Genomic DNA, 24038 nt, shown 5'->3' on the forward strand with positions numbered 1-24038 from the left:
GTTTGTCCCAAAAATATCTTCAAGAGTGCATTTTGGAGAGGACAAAAGTGATTTGAGATTTCAAGGGCATCGTAATTTTGTTCATAGTAATGATGAATGATGCATTAAATCATTAACATATCAATGAAATCATTTATGAGATTATCATTATAATTAATAGGACTTAACCCACTTTTCATGGGTTGAATTTGTGAGTCATCATATTAACCAATTACTAATTCAATCAAATTCTAATTCAAACAATAAAATAAAATAGAATCTCAACACAATTTACTTCTAGGGTTTAATTCTAGGTCTAACCAACATACAAAATTTATAGTATTGGTATTGTTACTACTATTACAAATCATATTTTGGGGTTACAAGTACTTTTTAATATATTTTTAAATTTAATTATATTTCCATGGAAAGAAAACAACAAAGTTCTTGAGGTGTGTTTCTCTCTTCTTCAAAGAGAATATGTTTGATCAAATTAAAATATCAAGACCTATTTCAAAATCTTCCATTTCTAAACTTCAAGTTGAAATTGCAAGCCACCTTCGCCTTCTCCATGACAGTCCATCATCTTTTATCCTTTTTAGATAATTTGACTCAAAAGGATAATTTAGAATTTTATCTGTCCATTCTAAAGTCTTTAAATCCAAAACTCTATACAATAATTCCCAATATTACATGAAGAACATGCCTCAACATCAACACTAAATATGAATATCATTATCAAATAGCATATGACAATAAAATAATAAAAATCCTTTCACTTATCTCATACTCATCATTTCCTACAAAATCAGAAACTATAATAATAATAATAACAATAATAATAATAATAATAATAATAATAATAATAATAATAATAATAATAATAATGTTTTCTTCTTTTTTTCTTCCAACTGCCATAGCAACGACCTTGCGACGGTTGCGTTCCTTAAAAACCTAATGCACTGGTTCTCGTACCACTCACTCGTGTACCGGTATGATGATTGGGAAGAAGAGGTAGATTCTGCGGGACCCGTGGAGGGGTCCGATTCTGCCTCTCGGGTTGGAAGAGTTGGGTGAGTTGGGAATTACTATTTTTTATTGGTTTATGATGTATATATTTCGTGCCGCCACGCACTCTTCGGCTGTTTACACGGCGAGTCGTACAGTTTTCGAAGAGGAGGAAGAAGAAGAAGACGAAGACGAAGACGACGACGACGAAGAAGAAGAAGAGCAAAAGGAGAGACTTTTGGTTCGCTCAGCGGCGTCGCGGGCCAATGGCGTACCGGAGGAGGCACAGCGCGACGAAGTCGACCACCTTCGAGGACTGCCGGTCGTTCTTGGAGGAGCCGCCGTCGCCGCTCCCGGCCCAGCCCGCCCGGGCTTCCTCTGCCTATAGCCGCTCCGCTTCCTTCACATCGTCCTCCGTCTCCGCCTACCGGGATTCCGATCGACGGAGGCGTACCCAGGTGTGACCTCCGCTCCTCCGTCATTTTCCACTTTCTTCCCTTCGTTTCGTGCTCCTCGGATTCCGCCGATGGGATCTTCGTTTCGTTGATTTAGCGATTGATCGTCCCATGATCCCTGAATTTTGCCTGTGTCCTTCATCTTAGGGATGGAAATCGATATGCGAATTTGAGTCGATGTATCTTAGATTAGGTTTATTTGATTTGCGATTCGAAAAGGCCTCATCAGATAAGACGCAATTGGGCAAAGGACATATACTCTGAAACATAGATCAAGAGAAACATAGGCTCAATTTCTTGATCTTTAAGTGCATTTGAGGTCTGAGGAAATTACATGCTATTGTTTGATGTATATGCAAAGATCATCCATGGTACTCCTTGTTGCATTCTCCCAAACAATTCATTTGAGTCCATCAATACCACTTAACATATTCGATTCCTTATCTTTTTTTTGGGTGGGAGAGGGAAGCAATTGCATTATCACATCAAGAACACAACAGGTTTCTGTTAATTGGCTTTGCCAGACAAGATAAGTTTTTCTTTCATCAAATGGCTTTGGTGAAGAACACATTTTTTATCTGGTAGAAATACTTATATTTGTTTCTTTCAACTCAAAATAATCAGGCAATCTTGTTTGTGAGGTTATGGCACATTAAGATCGGTTCGATGCTTCTCGGAAAAAGTCTGGTCATAATTATTATTTAGGGTGATCACATATGCCTTACCGAAAAATTAGTGTCTATGTACTAGTAGCTTTTACTTGAACTATGATTTTGGATCTAATGACATAACATTTTGTTTCCTTTTTGCTTTGCTGTGGTGTTTTTCCCATTGGAGGAGTGAACCTTCTTTAGTATTCCAAGCTTTGGATTATGATCCATACTCTTCCCAGTTGTTGCACAACTGCAATTGCTTTGGATACTGAGACTCAAATCCTAAATGCAGTTCCAATCACCTTTAATATCTGAAAACCACCAGAGCACAAAAGTCTTAACCTCTTGGGGAGGATCGGATAAAATATCTTCTTCTCTGAGGGAGATTGGTGGCACAACCAAAAGTGAATTTGAGGTGAGTTCCTGTAAACCTCATTGATTCTAGTGATTTTAGTTCAGCTGTCAACTCAATTAACTATCTGCAGCATTTCATCCAAAGGTAGCAAACATCATCCTTTGCTCTGTTTGCCTGAATGATCCATGACATGTCATTATTTTCAGAGTTCTGCTTCCGGAGTCTTATGATGGTTCATTTTTTGATAGGAAGAACATATGACGGCTGACATGATCCAAGAAACAGGGAAGCTGCAAATTAGAAGAAAACCTGGAGTTTCTGATACCACATTTCAATTTGCAGAACCATCTACCCCAACCAATCTGAATCATAACCAAGTCGGCTCCGAGGTCCAAGCGAAGGTTTCTGGCGATGTAAGGTGGCAACTGTGTATTGCTCGATCGCATAAAAGACCACTTTCACCATTATTGTTGGCTAAATTAATTCTCTTGCATAGTATGGTCAACTAGTAAGACACCTCAAATTTCCGAAAATGGAATTTTGTGCTTGAAACCATAAACTTAGGTTGTGGACTGTTGCTTCTGGGCATAAATGGTCTAAGACAATATCGTAGACAAGACTAAGGTAGTGCAATTCATAGACATCTAAGCTTCTTTTTGTTGGTCACTAGTCACTACACATTTTCTGCAAATGTCTTGTTGTCCTTCCTTGTTCATTGTAGATTTTAGCTGCCTTCGAAGTATCATTTATTTGTAGTTGTGTCTTCCTTTCTCTCTTGTTGCAGGTTGCAAATGTAATGGCTGCTAAGGCAAAGCTTCTTCTGAGGGAACTAAAGATCGTTAAAGCTGACTTGGCTACTGCGAAGGAGAGATGTGCTAAGCTTGAAGAGGAGAACAAGATATTGCGGGAGAATCGCCAGAAAGGAGAAACGCCGGCAGATGATGACCTGGTTTGCATTCTGCTTTCTCATTTCTTAGCTGTTTGCTTACGATGTTTCCTAATTTAGCCTTCAATGGACTATCTCTCTCTCTCTCTCTCTCTCTGTCCATTTACATTTGCTGTTGTGGCTAACGCAGATACGCCTCCAGTTGGAGACATTACTGGCTGAAAAGGCCAGGCTGGCGCATGAAAACTCCATCTACGCAAGGGAGAACCGATTCCTCAGGGAGACAGTGGAGTACCATCAGTTCACCATGCAGGAGGACATCGTCTACTTGGATGACCAAGGCATTGAAGAGGAGGCCGAAGCGTACCCCATCCACCAAATGCAACCATTTTACGCACCATTGCAATCGGTACCCGAAGGGTCCTCCCCTGTCCTCCCTTCGAGTCCTTCACCCAGCATGCACTCATCATCATCCGAACTTAATACCACTGCAGAAACTATGCCTACCGCTGAAGGCTCGATGATGATGATGCAGCAGCAGCAGCATCCTTACCCATTTTGAGATGCGACTGGCACTGTTCCTTCCTTCAATTTTTGTTTTCGTTTTTCTTTTTGGGGGGTGTTTGTTTGTGGTCAGGGGTTTTATTTATTCTTTTTTGTCATTACACATTTACACACCCACAACTAAAATGTATACCTCTGTCTCTGCTCACCGCCGCTGCTGTGTGGTTCTGGACATTTTCTTTTTGGTTATAAGATATATCCTCAGATTTCAAACTGTGTGTGTGCATTCTATTCATTTCTTCGTTTGGTTATTTGTGTAGTAGTTAGCATATCTATTCATTTAGCTATTCTAAATGAATTAGAAATGCTGGAGGAGCAGTCCAACCACAATCCATAAAGCAATAATGTCGAGACCAAAGCTGGAAAGTGTGAAAAATAACCCATAAATCTGCGAGATAATTCTAACTATAAAATCTCAAGAAGAATTAGAAGGAAAATAGATAGGGAAAAAAAAAAGGAGACAGATGAAGGGAGTAGGAATAAGAAGGAAGAGAAGAAAAGACAACATAAGAAGTAGAAGAGGAAGGAAAAGAGATGAAGGAAAAAAGGAGGATGAGGAGGAAGAGAACCAGAAAAAGGAGGAAGGAAATGGGTGACAAAGAGCTAGACGGAGACGAACCAATGGCACACTATTTCAATCCATTGAAGTTTTTCTGTTTAATTGGATCGGAACCATCCAAAATGAGAAAATTTCAAACAAATCGGTATATTGGTTCATGCCTGATAAGATAAAATACTACACGATACGAGTGAAATTATAATCTTGGCATCAAATACTCATAAAATTGATCATATAATAGTCTAGATGGATCAAATTATAATCTTGGCATCAAATACCCAAGCGACCAGGATTGCCAGCATCCCCTCGGAGTGGCAAACCATATTGAAAACCATTCAAATCTCCAAATTATTTCCAATGTTTTCTCCACTTGAAATTTGACGAGGGTTCTTCTGAATATCCCCAAGTTATAAAACAGAGATATGGAACATGGAAGGTCATAAGTACAAAGATTTTTTTTATTCTTGAATAGATATCAGCAATGGGTAACCACCGCTTGTTTGATTGCTTCCTGCGGCATAGAGATTAAATTAGAAAACTCGCACTATAGTGCTTCGGAATAAAGAGATTAGTGCAACAATTCGATAAAAAGAACCTAACAGCTTCTAGTTTCTAGCGACTGACTGCGGACATGGAACACGGACAAAAATTGAACAAAACTCAGTAGCAAATGCACCTCGTTGAACATTGTAGAATCACCAGTAGCTACAAAATCACTTTTCATCAGGCATACATGATTTTCCATGTTGGCAATTCTAACACGGATACAAGCATCATGGATAATGAAACAATGATTATTTAGATATTCTCTTTATAGACACAAGAATGCATAACATGTGCAGGGTTTAAATCTCCCAACAAACAATTAGAAACAGCTTGAAACTTTTAGAATATGGAGAAACTAAAAGTCGACGTTTGGCATCATTAGGAATTGTGCCACATGGGATGGTGTTGTTATGTGTGTGCTACCCTGTTGCTGGTTCAAAGAAGGTTCAAAATACTCGACAAAAGAAATAGATTTAGATATATTAAGATCTTGTGAACGACTTCCAAAAACTGAATTACAATTCAATATAGTGAGAGGAGCACTGGCCTATGTATTCAGATGAGGCGAGATGAGACTAGAGCACCTCGAAGGGCACTAAAAGAGACACCCTCAACTGGGCACCAGCCAAGCAGGCACCTGCTTGAGGCCCACCCACCCATGCACAACCCTTTCTTTATGTAACGTGTCATCCACTACCGCGGTCAATTTTTTACCAGTCATAACACCACAATACATTGATACAAAACTTCTACGCAAGCGCACATTGAAAGAAATCATTTGAGCTGTAGATAACTAGCATTGTAATGAATGAAATAATAGCCCGCTCATGATGAAATAACACCCGCTACTACCATTCTCTCTTTCCTCCTCTCCCCTCCCCTCTCTTATATCCATGGCCAGTACCTGTTGCTGCAGGCATCCTCTATTCCCCTCTTCTCTCCCGACTCCCCTCTCTCTTCGACTCTCCTCTCTCCACGACCAACAAGCACTGTCACTATCATCATCCCCTCTCTTTCCGCTTTTTCTCCTCCCTTCACTTCTTCCCCATTCATTCTCTCTCCGCAGCTAGCACTCGTCGTCGTTGATTATATTTATTTTATTTTGTTATACAGATAAAAACTAATATAATTATCATTTTGTTGATTGAGTGCTAAAATTGATTTAAGTTCTCATTGTAATGACTATCTTTATTCTTAAATATGTTTTTATAATTGCAAGATAAGCATTTTGATTTTTCTCAAATAAATGCCTATGCAAGTACCTAGCAACTCAAGCAGTGAGGTGCCTTAATGCCTATTAGAAACTGGTGCCTTTGACAACTTTGGCCAGGTCAAATGAATGTCAAATTTGACGGTTCCAGTCAACAAGTAATAACAAAGCCATGTAACATTAAAACGATGATAACTAGACATAAAGGATCTTAGAAACTGAACTATATCATTTCATTACAAGTCATTTGTCAATATCCTAGGAGATCTCACTTCAAGGATCACCATACACAAAGAACTCAAGACAATGATGATATGATAACAATGATTTGCTGTACCAGAATCATCAAGAGAAGTCTTTTGAAGACAATGTCTTGCAGAGTCAAATAACAAGCCGAAAAATTTAGGGCAGCAACCAAATAAAATCATCGAGAGATGCCATAGGAAAACAAGAAGTTTCGGGCAGTCAATAGCATTAAAAGAATAGATTATGCAATTCTCTGAAGATTGTGAAAAGGATGATTTTATAGATACATCATCTTGCATCTATAATAAAGGACTAAAGTAAGAGCTGAGGATACTATAGAATGGTCAATAGTTAAGTATATAACATGGGATGTGATTCAGTATCTGCATGCAATTGACTTGATTATTGAAAGAAGGTACTGGATAATGTCAGCAATAGGCAATCAAGCCTAAACAAATAAGAGGCAACATGGAGTCGAAAACATTCTGATAAAAAATTTTCGGACAGGATCTAGAAAATCTCAAGGTGACAATTTAAGCTACCTTTAACGCGAAAAATATCTAAAATCAGTGCTTCCTAAATCATTATGGCAAATGGCAATAGCTGGCTAGAGACTTGATGGCTAACATAATTTAAGGAAACAAGTATTATATTATTAATTATCTAATCCAACATTTTAGAAAACTAATTTTCTCTTAGATTTGCCTTGATATAGTTACAAATTTCCTTCACTAAAGTGCCACAGTCAAACTTCTTGTAACTCGTCCCATTTGCCAAAAGTTTCTGCTAGATCTAATGGTCCGTTCATTGTTGGTCCATCCCTAGATTAATCGATCACATTTCTTATTTCATGCAATACACTTACACATACAGAGATGAAAGGGTTAATCTTATGACGGTGGACTTCCATCCAAATGTGGAAGATGCATGGGCAAAAAAATTCGAATTTCATTATATCAGCGAGGAGGTTCGCTGCCCCAAAAGAAGAGTTCCTTCTTGCTTTATGAGAAATTGAACACCACCAAACCTAACCCTAGAAGCATCAAAAGAATACCAATCGAAAAAGAAAAAGAAGGAAAATAAATGAACAAATAATTAAGAGAAACAGACCTAATTCGTAGAGTATTGCTCCACGATCTTCTTGTCCCTCCGCTCCATCGCCACATCCCAAACATCATTACCGATATGCTTCGGCTGCATTTTGTTCAGGAAAAAGCACAAAAAATGATCTTTACGTCATCATTGCAAAGATCATCAGCCCAGATTCAAGAATTAGAAGGAAGAAACCAAGGGAAAATTTTCGGATCTCACCCTCCCATGAGCGGCTCTGTGGATGTAGTATTGCGCGTTGCCCATCACGCAGAGCATCCCGGCGATGATTCCCAATGGAAGAACGGCTTCCAACCAAAACAATTTCGCCATCGGAGAGATGCCACCGGAGGATTCCACAGACCTCGGACCAAACCTTACGAAGAGCGACGGAGACAAAAGGGGTTGCTCGTTTCGCACCTCGATGTGGGTGGACTTACCACTGTGAGGATGTTGATGTAAATAAAAGAATTGTTGGGGGCAATCTGGTCACGTGGTTGGTTTATCGGTCTAAAGAGGCGGGAGTAATTTCCTTAAAAAAATATATATTACACCCATATATATATATATATATATATATATATATATATATATATATAATATTTATATTTATATATATTTATATGTTATAAAATAAATTCTCAGAAAAAGTTTCTAAACATGAAAAATTTATTATGGAGCGTCTTGACTTAAAAAATTCTTAGATAATATTTTTTTTAAATAACCATCATAACCTTATCGATCATCATCTTTCGTCTTATTGATCACCTTCCCCTGATCGTCTATGCCTTCACGTATAGATTGTCCTTATAAACCCCCTTCCACATGTATGATGCTCTTGGCCTCCAACAATGATGATTAGGATTGATGTGGGTACCTATACTAATGCTCGCAATGCTCTTGGATTCGACGAGGGCATGTGGAAGGGGGTGCAGGGAAGTAGAAGCAACGATGAGTTCAACGAAGACAAAGGTAAAATAGTCTTTTCACGTGATAAAAAGTGTTCTATAAAATTTTTTTAAAGTTGGGACACTATGAAATTTTTTTTCAAAAATTCATATATATATATATATATATATATATATATATATATATATATATATATATATTTGCTAAGGATGTAATATCGCTAATGCTAATGAAATGATTCTGAGAACTTTAATTGTTGATATCTTATTGCTCCTTTATAAAGCTGTACTCGAGGTTAGAAATCTAAAGGATACAGTGAGATAAATCTGCTCTGATTCGATGGAATAAAACTACAAACGAGTAATATATGCTTCATTCTGATGAATCTTATAACAAACAAATGAGGAAAAAGTTTAATTTTATCATTAGAGATCATAAAAAGATGCTGTATTTATATCATCCAACCCTTGTAGTGTCATCAGATTATCCTTCACTGATCACCATATCATCTAAACCTTTTTCTAATTTGTCACTCCAATCATAGTTATATGTAAGAAGAGCAATGATAGGTTTGGAAAAAGAATTCAGGAACAAGTCAATAGTTGGTGGTAAATTGTGGGTTATGAATGTTGTTTAACTTGACAACTTTAATTGGCATGCTCTTGACATGGTATGATGGCCAATGAGCCCCACATCATCTTTGAGAAGTAATTATCCATAATTCAAGCAACGCAAGAGAATTTTATGGTTCAAACACTAAAATATCCATGCAAACAATCAATTACAACCAAACTTGAAAAGCTTGATGAAGCTTGAAACTTTCTAGTCTTCAAGCAGGTTAAGTGACACGGGTAGGTTACTTCCAATTTTACAAACAGAACACAGCATGCCTCCACACATGATTAGCAAGTGCTGAGTCCATGGGAACCTTTCATGGTCTTTGGTGCTAACCCATTGCATACTTCTGAGTCCAGCTCCTTGCAGTGGCCTCATACTTGGCTCTGTCTGTCTTGTACATGTGGGCAATTTCTGGAACCAATGGATCGTCTGGGTTTGGATCCGTTAACAGCGAGCAGATTGATAGCAATACCTGTTGAATAAAACAGCAAACCTATCCTTAACTTGCTCAGATCAAAGAAGATTGGAAAAAGAACTCAAAGGGGAAAAAGAGATTTGATGTTGTACCTACTTTCAGTTTATGCAAACAAAAGATGGTGAATTCATGGACGAGTTGTTCATTTCAGACATGACTCAATAATTTCTACAATAAGGGTTCTGATTACATTTGGCATTCAAGAAACCAAATGGAGTTGCCTAACATGAAGCCAAATGGCAACCATGTTTTGGAGATGGGCTACAGTGGATATCTCCTGGTTTGAGTTAGGTGTGCCCGTGACTCGACCGATAGACCTTACAATGACTAAAGTGAAGTTGTATAATGGCATAGAGGCTTATTTAAAATGCTCCTTTAATATGAGCACTTCTTGGTCTGACTATTTACAGTCATTACTCTGATGAAAGGCACATGCTGAGTATACAACTTTGTAAATGATAAACACTATGACAGAAGGGAAAAAAGTAACCTTAGAAATAGTTAAAGCTGGACTCCATTGCTCCTTCAAGATATCAAGGCAAATGCTTCCATTGCTATTGATGTTTGGATGGAAAACCTTGGTCCTGAAAGCAACCTGCAGAACACAAACATGTAAGTTGGAAAAACGGTCCAAACAAGAACCATTTCATTTTATTATTACACTATTAGGCACCTCACCAGGTAGACTGGTAGTTGTGTGTGTCCTCTGTTCCAAAACAAATGAAAGGTGGAAAATTGTATTCATAATTCATATACAGTGAAACACTTGTCCCAAGAATTAAGGTTATATTTTCCTTGAGAAAAGATCTTCATACTATTATTTGCAACCAAACAAAACTGGCTCCTGTTAGGCCATCTAAAAATAAATCTATCGTCTTTGGAAAAATAAATGAACAGGTCTACATGAGGTATATTTCTCTAATCTTCCGCTAAACCTTGTTCTCCAGACCTTAAATGTCTTCAGCATCATCTAAGTCACAGAAAGTTATGTGGTAAAGCAAATTAAAATCTATATCAAGTCAAAGTTGCAAGAACTGGAATTCACTCATTTTCATATGAACACAAAGAACTTCAGTAATTGTTTGCTAAGGCTAACATTGACAATGCAGGAAACTTAAATGTGTAAAAAGCTACAATAACATGGTTTTGAAACCTTACTACAGAAAGTAGGCTTCTCTTCGTTGAACTTTCAATTTTTTTTTCTAAGCAAAATCACTGGAAATAGGAGGAGGAAAAGGAGAGGAAGTCGGATGTCCTTTTCCATCTCCGGTCTGATAGCTGGTCTTTAAGAAGAGGACAAAGGAAAATACCCTCGTAGCCAGTAAGTCCCCTCATTTCTTCTTTCCTTCATGTCTTCTTTATTTTTTATTTTTTATTTTCCCCACTGGTATAAAGCAGCAGTATATGGATGGTCGTAACACACTGGTCTGACAAATCCGGTACCCAACACAAAAAGCATCTTGAACTGTTAGCAAGCTAGAAACGACTTGCATGCACAACTATAATTACTAAGAATGTTTTTTTCTTGTGAATCAAAAGCAGCATTCACATAAGACAGATTATAACATACCCCATATAGCTGAAACCTTTAATAACTGATACACAGCTTTTAGAATAGGATTTAGGATATATGCTTAAAGCATTTAATTATATTGTATTTCATCTGAAAAAAATAGAACTGCTGTGTATGGCTTGAAGTCATTGGTTGAGCTTAATGTTCAAATCCATCTCAACTCTAAAATTATAGTTAAACCAAAGCTTCAGCTCCACAACAGAATTTCCAGCTTATTTTGAGCATGATTTAGCTTGTTTTGAGGTGAGCTTGATTACCTTCCTAGCAAGCACCACATGGTATATACATAGGAAATATGTTGAATAGAAGTACATGGTTGAATGTACAGATAACGTCACATTAGTCATGTAATAGCAAGCAATAGTGAATGTCAATATACAAATTGAATAGGTAATCAGAATTCATAATTACAATCATGTTCATGAGGTTGTTGGGTAAATAAAGAAATGCTTTACACAGTGAAACTATAGAACACATGCCAAAAGAAAAAAAAAATTCTATGGCAGACTTGACAAAGGAGAAAAAACAACTCTAGTCCTAGAAATTCCATATTACCAATACCTTTGGTGGTTTGAATGGATAATCTGGAGGGAAGTGTATAGTAACTAGAAAGACTCCCCCTGCATATGGACTGTCAGGTGGGCCCATTATCGTTGCTTGCCAATGGAACATATCTTCAGCCACTGGACCTGTACAATGCCAATACAAGCAAAATCTTGTTATCAGATAAGGGATCATCATTGTAAGTCTACAACTGTGGCATGATTTCAAAACTTAAATAAGTTCACTAAGCAACCATATCTTCAAGGCACGCTAGCACGCCGTATGATGTGGCATGTGTAACATTCTTTTATCAACTTAAAATCTAGAAATCACCAGCATTTAAGCATTGAAGAACAAAGATGATAGGAAAAGAAAACATATACCGGCAAATTAAATTCAAATGAAAAAAATGATTATTATGACTCTAACTCATTGAATAATTTACTGAATTGTACCATTCGACAGATATGAATTGACAAAGACATCCCTGAAGAAAATTGCAAAGTACATCGTTCTGTGTCCTTTCCACGATAATAAAGTTGATCGAGCTTATAAGGATTAGTATGGTATTGCAAATCCAAATCACATTCTAGAAACCTTTTAGTCCAATATTATTGATGTGAATATAAGCATAAACCCAGTATACTGAAGGAAAGATTAGGAAGCCTATGTCGGGCTATTATGGGCTGTCCTGACTTGCATTTCTGTCTCGTTTGAATTCTTTTCTGCCTTACTCAATTTTGCTTGAGATGCATGAACTTTTCAGCTGGGTCTTTTTTAAAGCAGCCTTTTCGAAAATTGTTGTCCTGAATTGTGATCGCTGCCTATAGCCATACAAAATAAAATATATATGGGTACACTTTCAGCCTGGTATAAACATAATACAGAAGCAGAAGGAAAGTAGGATTTGATGAATTCGACCCACGATTTACATGATGCTGAAATCTCAACACCAAAAAACCAGTAAGGATATAGCTTTTCGAACAAAAAACTAGCAACCAAGAGGACTAGCAGCAACAAGAAGGCCTAACGACAGAGCACAGCATCCTGATCGAGATGCATAATCAGAATCGACCTCCTAACAGAGGAAAAAATCGCAGGAAAAAGATGGAGCAACCTAGGCGTCGGAATCCGAGATACCTGCGCTGCACGACGTGGGGGGATCCTTCTGAAGATCCTTTAGCTCCTTGAGGATCCGCTTGGAAGCCATGGCCGAAGGACCTCGCACTGTTCCCACCAAACCCCCGACGAACAAAGATCGATCAGAAAGAACAGAACAACAAGCGGGAAGAAGAGATCGATCGAAAAGGGGAAGGAATAAACCAGAAAGAAAAAAAAAAAAGGAGAGATCGAGCAAGGGAGAGAAAAAAAGTAGGATATGTTCTTAAATTCGAGGGCACGTTACCGTCGGCGACGGATTCTTGGATTCCTCTCCTCCCCTCTCTCAGTTCCTTTCTCGACACGGCTGGCCAAATAGGAACGCGAGAGACTGAATTAATTATTTTTATTTATTATTTCTTATTCACGTGCGTTATCCCCACTGGATTCTCGGTTTGGTCCGATTCGGTCTGGTTTGAACAAATCTCGAACCTCATTGAACACATTCGACTGAGAAGATTCAAGCTGGACCGAAGGGATTGAACCAAGTCAAACCGAATCAATTAGCGTCAGTCATTCCCGGTTTACGTTCGGTTTGGAAAAGTTCTCGAACTTAATTGAACACATTTACTGTGAAGATCGAAACTGAACCGAAGAAACCAAACCAAACAGAATTAATTGCTTCGGTAGGAATTAAGAATTACTATTCTTTTTCAAATTACTAAATTCATTGTCGATAAAATAACAATTTTAAAATCATATTAGATAATTTAATACTTAATCATAATAACAAACTCATTTTCTTTGAAATGATTGCATGTTCATCAAGTAAACAAAACAAAATAAAACAGAAAACAAAAACACGTCATAGAGTTGGAACAGCTCACACGGAGATCTCCACTACGAACAAGCCACAACCGAAGCAGGAAATTACAATACCCAATCAAAGGCCAGGTCACGACTTACGACGCGCGTTCTAACGCACTCACGTCACCCCGAAGTAAAAGGATTCGACTCCATTATTTGCTACCCGCCGACAGGCATTGACCCGATCCCGATCACTTGGTGTAGTTCTTGACGGCGGCGTGGGGCTCGGCAGCCTTGGCGGCTGGCGTGGGCTCGACGACGGGTGAGGGCGGCACTGGCGTGCCGAGCAGCTCCTTGGGTAGGTCGGGGATCCCCTTGAGGTAGAAGGTGTAGAAGAGCTTGAAGGGGAAGACGATTTGCTGCAGCTTGACCTGGCCGTAGGCGCCTTCGAACACGCCGGAGCCGCCGGTCACGGCCAGGTAGGACTCCTCGTAGGTCAGGTACATCCCCTGCACCGAGATGTGGCCGTAGTCGCCGAAGTAGAAGCTGTAGATGGCCTCGTAGCGGTCGCCACCCCGCTCCGGCACGTGCTGGATCAGCACGCAGATCCCCGCCGTGATGCCCAACCGCTTCTCCAGGTTCCCGGAGTACAACTATTTCACACATCAGTCGTTGAGGCATTTACTCATATACATTGAGAGCATATACTGAATCGACGAGATCGAAAGGCTTGAGCTTGCCTTGTTGCTAAAAGGGACGAGATCGCCGAGGCAATTGACCTCCTTCTGGCTCAGGCGGAGGTAGACGGGGCTGCCGCGGTCCCGCTCGTTGATCTCGTACACGCTCAGCTCCTGCACCTTAGCTGAAGTCTTTGCCTCGTCAGCCACCGGCAACACAGAGGCCACGAAACAAATTCTACAAAAAGGAGAAGAGGAAAAAGAAGAAGAAGAATACTTGGCCTAGAATCGGTCGTGGGCTTCTTGGCGGGGAAGAGGGAAGCATCGATGCTTCTTCTTGGAAGACAAAATTGTCGTCCGCAGGGTGATGCAGCCAGTTTGGGGAGTTTAGTTTTAGGACGGAAGGGATTTGGGCTCAGTGGGATCAACGAGGATGCCAAAGCCTGCGGAGTTTTGGATGAGGTTTGGAGGTTGAAGGAGGAGACGGCTCCGAGGGATGAGGACGATGACGCCATGGCGAGTGGAACGGAGGAGGTGGCGGTGGTGGTGGCGGCGGCAGCTCGCGCTTTAGATCCTGGAAGAAGGGCGTCAAAGTGGTACAATTTTAGCACGGGTGACCATAGCCGACGAAGCCCGTGATCACGCACGTGGGAGTTGGTGATAAAAGCATGAGCTGACATGCATTTCTCCATGTTTGAGGAGACTCCGTTTTATTATTAGTGTTTTTTTTTGGGCGGGGGGGGGGTGGGGGGGGGGGTGAAAGGTGTGGGTTGAATATATGGAAAAGAAGCGAGGAAAAAAACAATTAATATACATATAAAAATTAATAAGATAATAAATGAGCTGCTCTTAAAATTTTGAAAGTTAGCTCAGGTAAACAATAACATATTTTTTAGTTTATTTTTATTTTACTTTTATACGTAAAGTAAAATTATAATATTTTTTATTATTCACATATAAAAATAAAATTTAAATTATTTACTTTTAAGGATCACATTATTTATTAAGAAATAAATTAATTAATAATTTAATTGTTTGACTAAATTTTTAACTTATTCAAAATATTTTAATATTTATCTTTAGGTTTTCCAACAAAGGTCCACAAACCATTGAATTGCTTCATCACATGGGCAGTCCACTACTCCTCAACCGACAGGTGCGGATGTCATCAATCGCTCGGCACCTTGAGGTGGTCCTCACTCGTCAATCCTGTGGTTCGAAGTGGTGACGTGCTTCCATTCCTCAAGGTCTTCACCACGTCCAGCCACGCCTGATGAGACGACCCGGCGTCCCTTATCGCCTCCGCCGCCCTCTGCTTCATCGCCACCGCCCGTTCCCTCAGGTCCCGCCCCCCCTCCGACTCCATCAGCCACCTGATCCGGGCCTCAACCTCCTCCGCCGCCACCAGCTCCTTGGCGCAGCCCTCCATCGCCACCGCCACCCGCATCTGCTCCACCAGGAGCACCTTGTTCATCCCCTGCTCCGCGTACAGTGGCCACCCGATCATCGGCACCCCGGCCGTGATCGCCTCCAGCACCGAGTTCCACCCGCAGTGCGTTACGAAACCCCCCACCGCCTCGTGGTTGAGCACCTCCACCTGCGGTGCCCACGACTTCGCCAGGAATCCTCTCTGCTTTGTCCGCTCCAAGAAGCCTTCCGGAAACAGGGCCTCCAAGTCCGGCTCTGACTGCAGCCCCCATCCCTGCGGCCCCTGGCTCTCGCTCCGCGGAGCCCGCACCACCCAAAGGAACCGCTGTCCGCTCCTCTCCAGGCCAGCCGCGATCTCCTTGAGCTGCTCCGCGGAGAACGTCCCCATGCTACCGAAGCAGAGGAACACTACGCTCCCGCGCGGTTGCTCGTCCAACCACGACGCGCACTCAGCCTTCTCCATCTTTTCTCCTCCGACGTCCCTGCTCCCGTCGGCGATCAACGGCCCGATACAGTAAACCGGTGGCATCCGACGACCGGGAATGCAGGCCCCGTCCCGAAGGACCCGGACGGCCTCCGCCTCCAGGGACTCGAACGAATTGACCAGGATGCCGTCGGCGTTCGGCAGGCTCTCTAAGACACGTATCAGCCTCTTGAAGTAGTCTTCATCGCGGTCGATCATGTTGCGAGGCATGTCGGAGGCGGGGACGGGGGGCAGCCCTGGGAAGTGGAGCGGTGAGTCCCCGAGGGCCTTTAAGTCGATGTCGGCGGTGGCGTAGAGGGTCGGAAGATAGAGGAAGGCGGCGAGAACGGCGGCGCAGGAGGCGAAGAAGAAGTAGGAAGGGAGGCGGAGGTTGGCGGTGACGGCCAGGGCACCGGTGCAGAAGAAGTCGAGGACGACGGCGCGGACGTCGGAGGTGTGGGAACGGGCTTCAAGGAAGTACAGGAGCTGGGGGTTGTTGGGGAGAACGAGGTCCAAGAAGCGGGGGACCGGGGTATCGGGGAGTGAGGCGGCCGGCGGGAGCTGGTGGAAGGAGATGGAGGGGTAGGCGGAGGAGACGCGGGCGACGAAGGGGTCCACGGAGGGATGTTTTACGGGCGTGTGCATGAGGACGACAGCGACGGAGAAGTCGTGGAGGACGAAGAGCTTGGCCAGCTCCACCATGGGCACCAAGTGGCCCATCGCCGGCACTGCGTACAAAACCACCGTTTGCTTCATCGCCTTTGCTCGCCGCAATCTGAGCTTATCTTGCCGCACCGCGGTATATGTAACGCCGCTTCACATACTCTCGTGAACGTAAGCAGTGACGTGGTCGTCGAAGGAGGGCAACGAATGATTGGAGTGTGGGTGCACAACTCGAAACGGACAGTTAAATGGATCTTCTAGAAACTTACCATGATCGATTTGATCGATAGCTCATTAAAATCAATGGAATAATCATAATATATATATAGATGAAATATTTGTATATATCCATTAATTCATGATTAAGGCGACTTATGAAAGGACACGTCGGCTAAGATGTGTCGCTCTTTTTCTCGGGGAGTAATATGTATGTATAACACAAAGAAGAAGAAGAAGACAAAGAGGGGCAGTTACATACTCTAAAACTACGAATACCAGATGATACCAATGTCTCCACGGGTCAATGTTGGGAGTCAAAGATCAGCTTGACGGGTCGTCGAAGTTGATCGACCACAGGTCATGGTGCTGATGTCGGGATGATGGTCACTGTCTGTCTCCTGGTAGGAATGGTAGCGGCTCAGGGTGTCCACTCTCCTAATCGGAAGTTCTTGGATGCCGATCGGGTTGTCGGAGTCGCTTGGGGAAAGACGCCTTCTTGATCAAAATGATCACGACTCAAGCGTGGTCGCTCTCCTGCACAAAAGGTCCGCATTGGGTGGTTCCCGACTTTAGCCCCTCGACGAATAAGTTAGTGATCTGATTTCTCTTCCCCCCCACGGCCAGACGCCGACCGAGGGTTTTTATATTGCCACACGAGGGTAGACCGCATGCAGATTCGACGTTTTGGCCAATCCTCGAGGGGCAAGATAGTACCTATGTGTGGTCGCCATCCTGGAACACTCGAAATGGCCAAATAGTACCTTTACGTGGTTGCCATTCCGGGACGCATGAAACGACGAGACTGTATCTCTGTGTAGCCGCCCGTGAGGATGGCGATAGATGCGATAGCGGGACCCACGAGAAGGATGATCGCGATGCATGAAGATGCATCAAGATGTCGACGGAACCGACGAGGACGAGATAGACGATCACAGGGCATGGAGATACACCGTTGCACACATAGATCTTGATGTGGGTGATTAGGCCTACTGGCTCGGGCCTAATCATATTAGGTTGTGGTCCATGATCATCTGGTATGATTGCTTATACACATACTAGATATGTATATATATTTACATGCGATGTAGATATATATTAAATATGTATATGTGTGACATGTCATATTAGGAGACCAAATCATAAAAACATCTCTCGATAATATTAAGTCGGTAAACGTGAGGCAATTAGATTGACCCACGTGGCCTTCCATTGTTATGAGTAGGAACCGATTCCCGGTGTAGGTTGAGTTGGTCGAGTCCCTCGAGACTCACCTATATCATGATTCGCTATCTTGCTTACGACATAGAGATATCACCGGTGACCTGAGGGCATGGTATACTTGGTCGAGTCCCTCGAGGGTATATCATCAAATCAAACTCATCTTGTAACGAAGGTGTTGACTTAACCGAGCATCATGGTTGGTCGAGTCCCTCGAGGCCATGGTGATTCGGAGGCCGAACAGGACGGGAATCACAAGGAGTTGTGATCGGCAATAGTTGCCTACCTTTTAGGCTTAGTGTGATTGGTCGAGTCCCTCGAGGTTACACTAAGACGCTGATTGGATCCTGATCCCTACTAGAAGTCTACCGGAGACTTCCGTTTCACATGCTGAGAATGTCGCGTGACTCGTTAGTAAAATAGTGGGAGCATATTAAGATAGAAGTCTATATCTTGATAGTTTATTTCTTGCAAAATCTGCATGTTATTCATTTGTGCTGCATCTTTATTTTAAGAAAATGTCGCTTTCAAATCCCTTACGTGGTATACTTGATGTCAACCGTTTCACTGGTCCAAATTATACGGATGGGCTCCGTAACTTGAGAATTGTTCTCACAGCGGAGAAAATCGTGTATGTCCTTGATATAATGATGCCTATGCCCGAAGAAGGGGCAAGCGAGGATGAGATCGCTCGCTACATGAAGTACATTGATGACTCCACTCTTGCTCAGTGCTATATGTTGGGCTCTATGACTCCTGAGTTACAGAGACAACATGAAAAGATATATGCCAGATCCATTCTCCTACATGTCCGCAAATTGTTTGAGGAACAGGGAAGGACTCAGCGATATGAGATATCCAAGAGCCTCTTCCGCGCTAGGATGACTGAGGGAACACTAGTTCAGAACCATGTCCTAAAGATGATTGAGTGGATAGAGAAACTCATAGGTCTAGGAATGGTCCTAGAGGATAACTTGTGTGTGGACATTGTGCTTCAGTCCCTACCAGATTCCTTTTCACAGTTCATAATGAATTTTAATATGAACAAGCTTGAGGTGACTCTCCTAAAGCTCCTCAATATATTGAGGGAGGTAGAGAGTACTATTAAGAAAGAGAAGCCAGTTCTCTACACTGGTGAGACCAAAAGGAAAAGGAAAGCGGAAAGGTCCCTTAAGAAGGGAAAGGGCAAGAGCAAACCAGGTAAAACAAAGGTTGCTAAGAAAGACTCAGCAAAGGACAAAGGCCAATGCTTCCACTGTGGTAAAGATGGCACTGGAAGAGAAACTGCAAAAAGTACCTTGCAGAAAGGGCAAAATAGAAGCTTGGAGAAGCTTCAGGTAAATTCATGATCAATCTCCAATTGGCAGATTTTTGTGATAGTGCAATGGTATTGGATACTAGTATTGCTTATCACATCAACAATTTATTGTAAATTCTAACAAAGCCTAGGGGAGATTGACGAGAGGAATATTGCATAAAGTTTTGTTTATGCAAGACACTACTCCACATATCATGAATGTAAGTGTCTAAGAGAAAACGAGATGAGATGAACAGTGCATACCTATGGCATTGTAGGCTAGGTCATATCCATGAAAGAAGGATTCAAAAGTTACTAAATAATGGATATCTAGATCCATTCGACTATGTGTCATATGTAACTTGTGAGCCTTGCATTCGTGGAAAACTGACCAACTCTCCATTTAGTGGAATTGGAGAGAGAGCCACTGAGTTGTTAGAACTCATACATAGTGATGTATGTGGACCCATGTCAACTCATGCCATTGGTGGTTACTCCTACTTCATTACATTTACTGATGATTTCTCAAGGTATGGATATGTGTACTTAATGAAGTACAAGTCCGAGGCATTTGAGAAATTCAGATAGTATAAGAATGAGGTGGAGAACCAGATTGGAAAGAGTAGCAAAACTCTTCGATAGGAGGTGAATACTTAAGTACAAAGTTTACTCAGTTCCTCAAGGACCATGGGATATTATCCCAATGGACACCTCCTTCTACACCTTAGCTCAATGGTGTCTCTGAAAGGAGAAAACGTACGTTATTAGATATGGTACGGTCCATGATGAGTTTCGCTGACCTACCCATCTTATTCTAGGGATATGCCCTAGAGACCGCAGCTTACCTTCTGAACAGAGTTTCAACTAAGTCGGTAGTGTCTACACCATATGAGATATGGAAAGGGAAGAAGCCTGATCTTAAGGTTGTTAAGATTTGGGGCTGTCTTGCCCACATTAAAAGACACAACCCCGATAAGTTAGAATCAAGGACAGAGCGATGCAAATTTGTGGGACACCCCAAGGAAACTTGTGGGTATTATTTCTATCATCTCGAGGACCAAAAGGTCTTTGTAGCTAAGAGAGTAGTGTTCCTTGAGAAGGAACACATTCTTGGTGGAGACAGTGGGAGAATAATAAAGTTGAGCGAGGTTGGAGAACCAAGCTTAAGCACCACTCTACAACCCGAGTCTGTTCAGGTACTTAATACACAAGTTTCAACTTTACGCAGGTCTGATAGAGTATCCCATCCTCCTGAGAGATATGTGGGACATATTAGAGGAGAGGATGTTGAGGATATTGATCCTCAGACCTACGAGGAGGCTATTATGAGTATAGACCGGGAAGTGGCAAGAAGCCATGAATTCTGAGATTGAATTCTATGTACTCCAATAAGGTTTGGAACCTAGTTGATGCGCCCGAAGGTATTGTACCCATCGGTTGCAAATGGATCTTTAAGAAAAAGATCGGAGTAGATGGAAAGGTAGAGACCTATAAAGCAAGGCTAGTGGCTAAGAGGTATCATCAAAGGCAAGGTGTTGACTACGATGAAACCTTCTCACCCGTAGCAATGCTAAAATCCATCAGAATTCTATTGGCTATTGCAGCACACTATGATTATGAGATCTGACAGATGGATGTGAAAACTGCATTCCTCAACGGGAACCTCGAGGAGGAGGTGTATATGATGCAACCTGAGGGATTCGTGTCCAAGAACTGCCCAGATTAGGTGTGTAGGTTGCTTATATCCATTTATGGACTAAAGCAAGCTTCCCGAAGTTGGAACATAAGATTTTATGAGGCAATCAGATCTTATAACTTCGTTAAGAACGAAGATGAGCCTTGTGTGTACAGAAAGGTAAGTGTGAGCGCTATCACCTTTTTGGTGTTATATGTGGATGACATCCTCATCATTGGGAATGACGTAGGAATGCTATCCACAGTAAATGCTTGGTTATCTAGACATTTCTCCATGAAGGACTTAGGGGAAGCATCCTATATCTTGAGGATTAGAATCTATAGAGATAGATCCAAGAGGATGCTTGGCTTGTCCCAGTCCAGGTACATAGAAACCATTGTCAAAAGTTTTGGCATGAAAAATTCCAAGAAAGGGCGAACATGGATATGATACCTTATGCTTCAGCAATAGGGTCTATCATGCATGCCATGCTATGTACTAGGCCTGATATAGCGCATGTTCTGAGTATCACGAGCAGGTATCAGGCGGATCCAGGCTTGGAGCACTAGAAAGCAGTAAAGTGTATCCTTAAGTACTTAAGAAGGACTAAGGATCTTTTACTATGGAGGTAATAGCCTTAAGGTTGAAGGCTACACAGACTCAAGTTTTCAGTCTGATGTCGATGATAGCAAGTCGAATTCAAGGTATGTGTACACCTTGAATGGAGAAGCAGTATGTTGGAAGAGTTCCAAGCAATATACTATTGCTGACTCGACCACAGAGGCAAAATATATTACTGCATCAGATGCAGCAAAGGAGGGAGTCTGGGTGAAGAAGTTCATCATAGATTTGTGAGTCGTGCCGGGTAGCGAGGAGCCAATCTCCTTATATTGCGACAACAATGGGGCGATTACTCAAATAAGGGAACCCGGGTCTCATCAGAAGTATTCTGAGGAGGTTCCAACTTATCAGAGAGATCGTAACCCGAGGAGATGTAGCAATGGAAAGAGTTCCATCCGAAGATAACATTGCAGATCCACTGACAAAGTCGTTGTCTCAGATTGTCTTTGAGCGTCACAGGGGTCTGATGGGGATCAGACACATAGGTGATTGGCTTTAGGTCAAGTGGGAGATTGCTAGTCATAGGTGCCCAGCAAGCCAATCACGTGAGTGATGGCACGTGTGACTTGATATAGAATCTTTTTGCTTATTATATTTTGGCGTATATCACTTTATAACTATTGCATAAATGCATACATATATTGTGATGTCCTTGGATGTGTGCAATGGGAATCGGATCGTGATGAGATCACGATAATGAGATCGATTCACCTTTAAACACATATCCTAAATAATCCCGGTCATAGGTTACTCGAGAGGGACATCGTGATAACCGGACAGACTGGTGTGCTGTATACCCGTCCATATGATGGATGCAGTTGGTCTCATAGCTGCTCGTGTAGGGACACTAGGGATACAATACAGGTGCTCATTGGAGAATGAGTTCACTGATTGATCCGCTTACGGAATGTTGGATGGTTGATGATGCCTTATTATCAGACAACGATTCCGTAGTCCTAGTGGTGTATCTGGTCCTTAGACTTGAGACACCAAGGATGTCCTGTATGAGTGCTCCACTCTTTGATACCAAACTTATAGGTTTGGCTATCTCAGATCTAGTACAGCTGGTCATTGGGAGTGGTAGTCAACCTTACGAGGGCTATTGAGTGTCGATAAAGGATCATCCACTCTCGGCATCATGAGAGGAATATCCCATGTGTTCTTGCTCAGACAAATCTCTAGCTAGGGTCATTCGGGTTGAGAGAGAAAGAGTTCTCCGGGAGAATCCGATTAGAGCGAGACTTGAGTAGAAACCGTATGGGTCTGACAACACCATACTCGATATACGGTCTCTGGGATATTAGATGGATGAGGGATTATAGGTACATGGTAACTGAGGACAGACATGTCCAATGGATTGAATTCCCCTGTATCGTCTGGGGACTACGGCGTAGTGGCATAGTACTTCCGTAGTCGATGAGTCAAGTGAATTATTACAGAGATAATAATTCACTGAGTTAGAAGGAGTTCTGATAGGTATGACTCACGGCCAGCTCGATATTGGGCCTAGAGGGTCACACACATATGGTAGGCATTGCGATGAGTAGAGGTTCGGATATGAGATATCCGACGGAGCCCTTGTCTTATTGGATGCAGAACCAATACCCACTAGGGGAGGACCCATTAGGGTTTGACAGGGGACCTCTATAAATAGGAGGGATTCAGAGCCTCATAGGCTAGAGCCTTTGCTTGCCTTTCCTATTCTCCTCTTCCTCTCCACCTCAGAGCAGGCCTGGAGTCTTGAGGAGCGTCGTCGCAACCCTGCCATGTGGATCACCGCTAGAGAGGAGGACGCTTGACCTCCTTCACCCTCTCCTAAGGATCTCCAAGGAAACAGGGATATACGATCTCCCTATGTAACACAACCTACTTTATACGCAGTTTTAAGTTTCGCGGATTTTGCGTACCAATCTTCGTACGACGACGAACATCTCTTTGGGAATCGAGGATTTTGTTTTCTTGTTCTTCCGCTGCGCATGTGATGTCGCCCCCATGATTTTCCCAACAGCCATGTCATATGTGTAGTAGTGCCAACAATGCCAAAGGCACGCCCAACTATAACATCGACGAGCAATCCCTCTCACCCCAATGGACGTAGCCTGGCCCTTCACCCAATGGGGACTAAATCTCCTTGGACCCTTCCCTCCAGCATCAGGACAACGATGCTTTCTTATAGTCGAGGTGGACTACTTCACGAAGTGGGT

At 42.1% G+C, this 24038-nt stretch overlaps 5 protein-coding genes across 5 annotated transcripts; 1 reads left to right on the plus strand and 4 right to left on the minus strand.

Annotated features, from left to right (window-relative positions):
• The first annotated feature begins 1142 nt into the window (after positions 1 to 1142).
• LOC135608972 (uncharacterized) lies at positions 1143 to 4041 on the plus strand. Its single transcript, XM_065102057.1, has 5 exons — positions 1143 to 1445; positions 2388 to 2510; positions 2699 to 2863; positions 3235 to 3399; positions 3527 to 4041. Exons 1-5 carry the CDS (start codon positions 1254 to 1256, stop codon positions 3896 to 3898), a joined length of 1017 nt encoding a protein of 338 aa, XP_064958129.1. The 5' UTR covers positions 1143 to 1253; the 3' UTR covers positions 3899 to 4041.
• Positions 4042 to 4663: 622 nt separating this feature from the next.
• On the minus strand, positions 4664 to 7985 carry LOC103981099 (NADH dehydrogenase [ubiquinone] 1 alpha subcomplex subunit 1-like). Its single transcript, XM_065102058.1, has 3 exons — positions 7773 to 7985; positions 7572 to 7655; positions 4664 to 4970 (listed from the first exon to the last, which is right to left on the minus strand). The coding sequence occupies exons 1-2, from the start codon at positions 7881 to 7883 to the stop codon at positions 7572 to 7574; spliced, it is 195 nt and encodes a 64-aa protein (XP_064958130.1). The 5' UTR covers positions 7884 to 7985; the 3' UTR covers positions 4664 to 4970.
• Positions 7986 to 9180: 1195 nt separating this feature from the next.
• LOC103981101 (ubiquitin-conjugating enzyme E2 28) lies at positions 9181 to 13152 on the minus strand. Its single transcript, XM_009397701.3, has 5 exons — positions 13074 to 13152; positions 12809 to 12895; positions 11687 to 11814; positions 10043 to 10147; positions 9181 to 9549 (listed from the first exon to the last, which is right to left on the minus strand). The coding sequence occupies exons 2-5, from the start codon at positions 12876 to 12878 to the stop codon at positions 9406 to 9408; spliced, it is 447 nt and encodes a 148-aa protein (XP_009395976.1). The 5' UTR covers positions 12879 to 12895; positions 13074 to 13152; the 3' UTR covers positions 9181 to 9405.
• A 391-nt stretch (positions 13153 to 13543) lies between these two features.
• Positions 13544 to 14959, minus strand: LOC103981102 (allene oxide cyclase, chloroplastic). Its single transcript, XM_009397702.3, has 3 exons — positions 14528 to 14959; positions 14314 to 14435; positions 13544 to 14226 (listed from the first exon to the last, which is right to left on the minus strand). Exons 1-3 carry the CDS (start codon positions 14940 to 14942, stop codon positions 13825 to 13827), a joined length of 939 nt encoding a protein of 312 aa, XP_009395977.2. The 5' UTR covers positions 14943 to 14959; the 3' UTR covers positions 13544 to 13824.
• A 343-nt stretch (positions 14960 to 15302) lies between these two features.
• On the minus strand, positions 15303 to 16956 carry LOC103981105 (UDP-glycosyltransferase 88B1-like). Its single transcript, XM_009397704.3, has one exon. It carries the CDS (start codon positions 16895 to 16897, stop codon positions 15419 to 15421), a length of 1479 nt encoding a protein of 492 aa, XP_009395979.3. The 5' UTR covers positions 16898 to 16956; the 3' UTR covers positions 15303 to 15418.
• Positions 16957 to 24038: the final 7082 nt, after the last annotated feature.

The sequence above is a fragment of the Musa acuminata genome, chromosome BXJ2-4 (genome assembly GCF_036884655.1).
Source record: "Musa acuminata AAA Group cultivar baxijiao chromosome BXJ2-4, Cavendish_Baxijiao_AAA, whole genome shotgun sequence".
Classification (NCBI taxonomy): domain Eukaryota; kingdom Viridiplantae; phylum Streptophyta; class Magnoliopsida; order Zingiberales; family Musaceae; genus Musa; species Musa acuminata.